The 9,551-nt window shown below is 40.4% G+C and overlaps 1 protein-coding gene across 1 annotated transcript in view; it reads left to right on the forward strand.

Moving 5' to 3' along the window:
• LOC107749032 (A-kinase anchor protein 11) overlaps positions 1-9,147 on the forward strand; it is a 30,047-nt gene extending 20,900 nt beyond the window's left edge. The window contains exons 9-13 of the mRNA XM_016564079.1: positions 318-404; positions 1,932-1,978; positions 2,352-2,597; positions 2,713-2,894; positions 9,103-9,147. Coding sequence (XP_016419565.1) covers positions 318-404; positions 1,932-1,978; positions 2,352-2,597; positions 2,713-2,894; positions 9,103-9,147 — 607 coding nt within the window. The remainder of the gene's footprint in view (positions 1-317; positions 405-1,931; positions 1,979-2,351; positions 2,598-2,712; positions 2,895-9,102) is intronic.
• The last annotated feature ends 404 nt before the right edge of the window (positions 9,148-9,551 follow it).

The following is a 9,551-nucleotide window of genomic DNA, read 5'->3' on the forward strand; positions in this document are numbered from 1 at the left end:
TACCCACTGTATATATATATATATATATATATATATATATAGTCTAGTATAGTATAGTATAGTATTTCAGTCTGGCGAGTAAACAAAAAAATTTACTAGCCAATGGCGATTCAATTGCCAAGGTGCCCGTAGAGGGTTGCTGGTGTTTGGTTGACAATATGATTCTTCTAAATTAAAAAAAAAAAATCACCCTTTAAATATTTTCATAACAAATATATTAATATCAAGATCAAATATTGTGTAAAAAAGCTTCTAGCAGGTTATCTAGATTTACTTAGAAATTATTTTGTAGTGTTTCTTCTTTTTCTCTCCCCCAGCACTAATGGAAACAGCAGTAGCTGGAGCAGTCTGGGTTTAGAAGGCGAGGTTTATGAAGAGCATTTGTCCTTCTCTCCATCAGACAGGTTGGTCTATGGAAAGAGGCACAGCATAGCCAGCGTGGGCTGCTCTAATTACTGCATGATGTCATGCAACTTTTTATCAGCAAGTGCTGAAAACGTATCTGATATCACCTATTAGAAACAAACCTTCCCTTTGTTTCTCCTTTCAGAGGATGGAATTAGTCAGTTGGATCTTTGTGTATGTGTTGGTAGAGTTGTGGGAGTCGAAAGTGTTTGGGGGTTGGGTCATTGACTTCACAAGTGTGTTGTTATGTATTTTCTAAAGAATGAACAATCTGTCCTTATTGCATGCTTCCTGTTTGAGTGAAAAAGGATGTCCCAGCCTCTAAATCCCATACGAGTTCAGGTCCACAACATGAATCATGTGCATTAAAGTACATCATGACTCACTTCATACAAAAGCAACAGAGATCTCTTTATAATACCATACATCAGACACAGAAAAATAATATTTGAAGAAGCATTATAATTGCATCTTTTGCACTTGCTGTGTCATTGTTTCCTTTTTTACAAACACAAACGGTTATAGAATCATATATAGAATCTTCTTGTAAACAATTTCATTTAAACCTGCTCTAGAAAATGGCGATCCAAATCAGAGCTGGGCAACAAATATTAATGATATACTGCTGATTTATCTAACAATATTGCAAGTTATCAGTTATAAATAATTGACTGCTTAGGCCAATTCAGTATGTATTATTATTTATTTATTTTTGTAGTTGAGGCTATTCGTGGTATTCATATTTGTAGTGATTTAGCTGGTGATACAAAATTAAGAAACACTGTGAATATGTGCTTTTTGTTTGGCTGTTAAACTTTCTAAAGACTTTGAGAGTAGAAGTACAATAAAATAGACTTAAGGGTTGGTGAGATTTTACAAATATTTTTGAAAGAAGTCTCTTATGCTCAACAACAAGACTGCATTTATTTAATAAAAAATGCAATAAAAAATAGTAATATTGTGAAATATTATTACAATTTAAAAGAGATGATTTCTGTTTTAATATATTTTAAAATGTAATTTATTGCTGTGATGCAAAACTAAACTTTCAGCAGCAATTACTAAATTTTTCACTGTCACATGATCCTTCATAAATCATTCTTATATGCTGATTTTATTGTACTATATGCTAGATTTTACTATTATTACTACAAAGTTTACTACTAAATGCCCATCCAAATCAGAGCTGGACAACAACTGTTTATGATATAGTGCTGATTCATCCGCCAATATTAAATTAAGAAAATGTTGTTCCTCTGATTGCATAAATATTAAGAGGATTTTTTAGCCATAATGCCATACCCCAACTCTTTGGTTGAGAAAAATACATTAAAAAAATTATTGCATCAATATGTGTTAGTATGGGCAAGTCATAAACCAGCTCCGCTACAATTCATGCCATATTTATGTTAGTAATGAGAAGCTGGGAGCTCCTGTCACACTCTTCTGCATGTGGTTTGTGGTGTCTCTCTTTTCCATCTGTCACTTAGACTGTCTTAACACCTGTAATATTTTTCACCTTACAGTGACGGCACTGAAGAGAAGGAAGCTGAGGCCAAAGAGGATTCAGGCGGTAAATGAAAACTATATCTGTTCTTTGTATTTTTCTTCCGCGCTAGTGTTTATTCTGTGGTCTGTTGTTAGACCTCAACTGTTAGACTAATTTCAGCCCTTATTTTTGCGCTGCCACTCATTTAAAGTGGTCTTACTTGGCCGAGCACCTTCAGTGCGCCCCTGTCAAAACCACAAGACTATTTATCCACGTTCCTAGTTGTCTAACTGTCAGACCGGCTCCATGTGGGTCAACAGATGAGCTCAAGCAGAGCTCTGGGTCTGGCCTAGTTAACAGAGAGAGCGTGGGAACTGGTTTGCTGAAGTGGACTATTTGCTGTGATGGTTTTTGTGTGTATGTATGGGCTGAACGTGTGTGTGTTTTGTCCGTGCAGGAGCGGTGCGAGTGGAGAGGGAACATGGGCCGGCAGAACGAGCTCTGCTGGTGGTCAGTACAGACGTCCAGGGTCGAGCTGTAGACCCCCAGTTGACGGCTGTGCTCCAGTGGATCGCCGCCTCTATCGCTGATCTGTCTTTAATGCAGCTGAGCCAGTTCTCAGCCCAGGAGCTGCAGCAGGTGAGAACACTTCTGTCAGACCGGCTCCATGTGGGTCAACAGATGAGCTCAAGCAGAGCTCTGGGTCTGGCCTAGTTAACAGAGAGAGCGTGGGAACTGGTTTGCTGAAGTGGACTATTTGCTGTGATGGTTTTTGTGTGTATGTATGGGCTGAACGTGTGTGTGTTTTGTCCGTGCAGGAGCGGTGCGAGTGGAGAGGGAACATGGGCCGGCAGAACGAGCTCTGCTGGTGGTCAGTACAGACGTCCAGGGTCGAGCTGTAGACCCCCAGTTGACGGCTGTGCTCCAGTGGATCGCCGCCTCTATCGCTGATCTGTCTTTAATGCAGCTGAGCCAGTTCTCAGCCCAGGAGCTGCAGCAGGTGAGAACACTTGGGGCCAGTTTTACTAAACAGGGCAAATTATCGTTGGAGCACAATTCCATACAAGCACCGACGGGAGGGGAAAATTATACAGGCGATTTACTGACAATGCACACATTAAAGAACACAGACGCAACATCTCATTTCCATAATGACCAGCACAATCTACCAAGAGCAGTGCAAATTACCACCTGCTTTAAGACATGGGCATTAAATAATGGTTCGAATACCAGTGAATTGATGAGCACAAATCTTAGTAAATTGTGTTGCCTGATTTATTTAAATATGCTCCTCCCATAAATATACCGATCGAAAGGAAAACTACAAATGCATATTCAATAAGATGAGTCGCAAAAATGACTGTCCACACCTTTTCAGCACTAATTTGCCACTGTGTGTCTTTAGTAAATCCTGACAGTAGTTTTTTAACGCCACATGAGGGTTTGCGCTGGAGCAAACTGATAGTAAATCTGGCCGTTTCTTGACTGCTAACCACTGACTGAACAGCAGCAGTGCTGAATGCTGATCACTTGAGAATGATCACCGATACCTGTCATCATCCAGTCACAGCCACCCTCACGCAGTATACGTTAAGTAAATCAGAAATCGTGAACATAACTGTTCGAGGAAGGCTGCGGAATCCTCTGACGGCTGGTTGCTCCCGCCTCACAGCAAGTGATGCTCACGCTAACGCCAATTCCGTCCGTGTTTTGACTTCAGTAAATCAGTTTTGGCAAATACAAAGAACGTGAGTATTTTTCACGAGTCCAACATCCAGCCGCGCAAGAAAACATGCACTCTACATGAGACGTGATCAATAAGGAAAGCCGTCTTTCACTATTGTAATGCTGTGAAATAGAGAAAAAAACATTTTACATTTAAGTAACTAGCATATTCTTAATCTTGGACCTTGTTCTTGAAACACAAAATGATCAATAAAAAAGTGTCAAGCACCAAAGCAGCCCATATTAAATCTAAGTTTTATAGGCCTATGTCCTGTGTTTTTCCTTTCTGAAGTTGGCAACCCTACTTCTACATTACTTTTCTCGCCTGGCCTGGCCTGTAGTACAGTAAGCATCATGTTTACACAGTGCACACAGCGTCTCTGCACTTACTCACGATTTCTCTCAACATGGGGATGGGAGAGCTGTCATTCAATAAATGGGAAAACTATGTAACTGGTGTTACTTATTTGAAAAAGCAGCTCAGATATTTTCTTGTAAATGAAAAAGTAATGCATTACTTTACTAGTACTTAAAGTAATCTGATTATGTAACTTGCGTTACTTGTAATGCATTACCCCCAACACTGCTTAGTATTATCATAGTTATTAACTTATGAAATTATCAAGTGCAGTATATTGCAACCCCAAAAGTATAACCAGTTATATAAGGTTTCCTATTTTTTTGTTTAGTTTTTTTCCAAGGCCTAGGAAATATATTTATTAATATTTACTATATATTTGCAATAGTAAAATTAATACTGTAAATATCATAATTTCTTTAAAAAATACATTAAAATGTATTCAAATACAAAAAGTTATTTTAAATGGTAGTAATATTTCACAATATTACTGTTTTATTGTATTTTTGGTTTTGTTCATTTTTGTTTAAATAAATGCAGCCTTTGTGAGCATAAGAGAGACATCTAACTTTTGAACGTGCATGTGTGAAAAAAAAAAAATGTGTGTGCGCGCGTGTGTGTGCGTGCGTGTGTGTGTGTAAAATGCCACACTCAGTGAACAGAACTCAGGTGAACATTTTTGAGTGCTGATGCAAATTAAAAATTTGACTATTTGAACTTTTCAACTTTTTCACCTTGAAATTTGCAACGTTTAGTAATACATAATTAATCATATTTTAATAACAAAATACCTTAAAATACCCTGCCATTTCAGAGCAAATGCATAAATATCTAGGTCTTTTCACAAGGTATTGTGTTAATTACGTCTTAGATCATGTTTTAGCTCTATCACCCAACTCTAGCAGTATCTATCAGGATGTTTGAGATCCAAAACTGTAGCTTAATTTTGTGAGGACCAGTGTCCTGTATTGAAAGTATTTTCTCACAGCATTTTTGTGCTTAAAGGAAAGTGTTTTTTTTTTTGCTCGCTCTCATGATGGTCTGAATCTGTATGTTGCTTTTTATTTTGGAACACTCCTGTCAGGCTCTAAAAAGACACACAAAAAAAAACGTTAAAGTAGTCCATACAACTTATGTGCAGTATTTGCAATATTAAAGCTTTCTTGTTTTTTGTATCGAAATTTAAATCACCTAACCATCCAAGATTTAAAATATTGTTCATAATGTTTGGTTATTACACACACATATCATTTTTGAATGAATGAAATGTGCTTTGGCTGAGTGGATGGTAAAGAAAAACTAAATATATTATATGGCTTCAGAAATGTTATATATGGAAGCCTGTTTCCTCCACTGAATAACAAATAAAAAAGGTAATTGCGAGTTTTTATCTCAGAATTCTGACTCTTTTCTCAAAATTTTGAGTTTACATCTCGCAATTCTGACTTTTTTTATCAGAATTAAGATGTAAATGTGCACACAAGCAGAGACCCATTGACTTTATTAGGTTGGCCTCACGTCCCAACTGGTGTGGTCTGACATCAGACAGGCTTAGTCTTAGACTGGAATCCCCCCTTTGGGTCTGCCATGATTCAGGGAATGATATCACTTCCTTCCCAACCCTAACACAAGAACTGCGTTGCTGGGTAAATCCATTGTGGAGGCTCTGAAATTTATGACATATGGTAAATAATCTCCACCTACCTCATCCTTACTGCTTTCTATTTTGTCTTCTGTTATTGAGACTTAATGAATGTTTTGTTGAAAATAAAACTTTGTTTAACCACATAGGGTTGGAACTCATTCAGTTTGCATCACTACAGCACCAGATGTATGTTTTCTTAATGGATTATGACAAATCGCATTTGGCTAGGCACTGACTCGCAATAATTAGCACGCAGTCCAATGCGACGGTCAAGCTGCCGTGATTTATCGCCGAAGTTCTGATGACAGCTGGGTGTAGAAAGTCTTTCAGATTCATTTCCTCTATTCATAAAGGGTATAAACACTCATAAAAGCTATTTCTCATGGCACACTACATTTCATTTCGACATAAATACAATAGATGCCACAGTTCAATAAGGTCACGCCAGTGCAATGGCGTCCTTCATATTAGTTAAAGTTGGCGGGAAAGATAGATAGCAACGTCTTGGAAGAGATTCCAACAACCACCCTATTTGTTTCGACCTTTCAGAACATTAACCAGATGACATTTGACCATCACAATAGGGTCGTCTCCCAGCACCTTTCATTAAAAGGAGCGGGCGGGAGTCGGTGACTTGGCAGGATGGCTGTAAGATAATGCCCCGTGCCAATTTCTCTGAATCTATTAGCAGTTTGTTTCCATTCGTGACCACAGGCCATTGTTTTACCTCACAGCAAGGAGTATCGAGTGGCCGTAACCAGGACGTCTCAGACAACACGACGACGCACATGGCAGTGGTTTCTGTTGTGTTTGTGGGCTGAACTCTCGGGTGGGTGGTACATGGCTCTCCCACAGCCCTGAGCTAGTGAGGTTGGTCCTGTTTACCATGGAATCATCCCACGGTGGGAGAGCGTCAGCTTCAAGAGGTCTTCAAGACCCCTCTTTCACTTGAGGAGCAGCTGAGTCATTTCATAAATATCAGTGTTTACTGGGGCTTTGCATGAGAAAGTGACCCCTTACTGCTGTGGAGAGGACTCAGTGTTTCCCATGGTTGAACATGTTTTTATTCAAGTGACTGAAAACACATTAATCACATGTGGGTGACACCTAGAGTTGCCGTACACACCGGACTTACATCAGCCTGACATATCATAATATCGGTGCTTTGATCATGCTGCTTCCTGTCTCCTGACGAAGTCATTCCTGACTCAGACATGTCATAATATGAAAAACAATTGTCTATACCCTTCCATGACCTCAGCTTTCCTGTAGCCGTCCCCGGCATGTACCTCCATATTGACATGGAAACGGTCCGGATTAGTTTTGGGGGATTTTGTAATGAACGGGGTGTTCTTAATCACCGTGTTTGAATCATGTCTCCAGCTATTCGAATAAATAACCAGTGACACATTATGCGGCAGCCGCAAGTTTTACCATCTTCACAGTGGTAATACCTTGGTCAGTAGGGCAGGAGCTCTTTGCCAACTGGAAAGCTCTAGAGAGGCAGGCTGGGAAAAACTGTCAGTGGGTTAAAATGGGCAGCGCTGTGGCAACTCGAATTAGGCCTTAACTAACGGAAAAACAAGCAGGAAGCTGTTTGTGGGGAGTGCAGGAAGAGGCAGTGCTAATCTGGTGGCATGCTGCATGTTTCGGTCTTGAGCGGAGTCGTGAATGCGGCTGTGCACTCACTAAGGAGCCAGTTGCAATTTATCTTGGGATAATGAGAGACTGGGCAGCCTCTAACTGAAGGTTTAGCTGTAATGGTCTACCGCTGCCCTATTCCACACTGTTCATCTTAAAATCATCGCCCCATAGTGATACAGCAAGCACCTCCTGAATTATATTAGCGCTGGACCAAAACCTATTGTGCTGCCTCGCTGTCTACTGCCTACATAGGCAGCTGCCTTCCTAGTCAGCATCTTGAAACCTCACAAGTTTGGGAATCTGTGTGCACCACACAAATATTGTTTATAGTAATATCTAGTGGACATTTCTTTTGTCTTTATGGATACAAAAATCGGGCTGTGGACTGTGCTGATATTGAAACCTACGTCACATGGACGGTCTACGAACAGGGAAAGTTTACTTTGGGCTTTAGCATCGAAGCGTGCCAATGCTGCCTTACAATGCTGCCTCTGTTGCCAGTTCACTAGGTTTTGGAACCAAGCATGTGATATCGATTACGATCAAGGTGCATTATAGCACAGGCTATCAAAACAACATTCTCTTTCCAGCTGTTTGTTTTGGTCCATTTATTTTTCCAAAATGATAAAAAATTGGGTTTTGTCCCAATGTTCACTGAAAAGTATAATGTAGACTATGACCCCATCCAGATCATTGAAACCTCTACTGTATTGAAGCCAAGTATTTTTATAAGCTGCCTTCTAACCATAACAATAGATCACATATCAAAATAAGAGGTTATGCTGGCCATTTCCCCCCTTCAGAATGGTTAACCTGATCATAGCGCATGCTGGCACAAGATTCATAACAGTTCCTAGAAATTCTAGAAGCAATTAGACATTATAATCCCTAGACTGAGCTTAGACTAGAGTGATTCCTCTGGCACAACAGCAGTCTTTGTCTGTCAAACCATTGACGCATGCTCTAATAATCTGCATTGTATTCCAACTAGTGAAACTACTCATAAAGTGAAACTGAATATATGTATTATGCCTGAATATTTTTGGCACATTTATTTCGCAAGTGATGTTTTCAAATCAGTGCTTGGTCAAAGCCACATTCCCCCTTGTCTTCGTATAGCCACATTTTTTTTTATTACCAACATAAAGTCTAGTCCACTTTGCACTTTAGCATGGCCAAGAACCGCCTACTTAGACAGGAAGTGGCTGTCTGACCGACATGTAAGGGGACCAATCTCCAAGCGAAACTGTTTGGAGTACTTTTTTAAGACTTGATGTTCCTTATTATAGTCGCATAGGGACTTGTAAACATGATTTCGATTTCCCTAACAGACTGAACCAGTGAATCCTGCACAACGCCAGCCAATTAGAATGCAGCATGCCATGTGTTTTGGAGCTCTTGCCAAGTTTGCGTGCAGTGTGCATCGAAGGCCCATGTGCCAACTTATCTGTCACCAAGTTGGTTGTTTCGCAATAATCTTCGTTAGACTGAGTATAAAGTGCGAAGACCGAAACAGACATAGAGCAGAGCTAAAGTGCCCTTTTCAAGACCTCTTCTGTTATGATGTATAAAAGAGAGAGCGAGGAAGGAGAAAAGAGGAAGAGGCGAGCGTTCTTTGTGTGCTCTGGGATGACTTACCACACAGGATGTGGCGGAGAAGGGAAAGGACAACACTGCACTCTTTCATGTCCCATTTCTGAAGTCTGGAACGTGGCGACTTCTTAATTCTGTGCGTATGCAGCTCTGACACTGATCACAGATTAATATGAGCAATGACCGCAGCGCTGTTTATGTGTTATTAAGCACTGTAAGAACTATGAATATGTAATCCCGCAGGCTAAAAGGACAACGAAAAGTTCCATGGGATACAAAATCCCATGAGCGAGGCTCTGCGGTGATGCTAATATTTCAAATCGAACTTCCTGCCTCTCCTTGAGTGCTGAAATATTGTGAAGTTTATGCAAAGAAAGCGGTCGGCCTGAGACACTTTAGCGTAGCCACATGGAGTCTGCAGCCAGAAAAAAACATCCTCACGGTGACTCCACAGTCTGCGAAACATGGGAAGGATTCTGGCGTGGTGCTCTTGCTCATCCTGTGTGTACAGTACCACGCTTACAGGAGAGCTAATAATACGCTCCAGGGGCCTGCTCAGCACTGAGGAAAATGCCTGCCAGTGGTTTCGGCTGCTTTGCTCTCAACACTGCCTGGTTTTGACCGTCTGTCATATTCTGATGGAGTGCTGGGTTCGGCGTATTCAACTACCTTCTGGCTTGGGCAAGAACAGC

This window comes from Sinocyclocheilus rhinocerous, unplaced genomic scaffold (assembly GCF_001515625.1).
Source record: "Sinocyclocheilus rhinocerous isolate Xijiao unplaced genomic scaffold, SAMN03320098_v1.1 scaffold2245, whole genome shotgun sequence".
NCBI classification, from domain to species: domain Eukaryota; kingdom Metazoa; phylum Chordata; class Actinopteri; order Cypriniformes; family Cyprinidae; genus Sinocyclocheilus; species Sinocyclocheilus rhinocerous.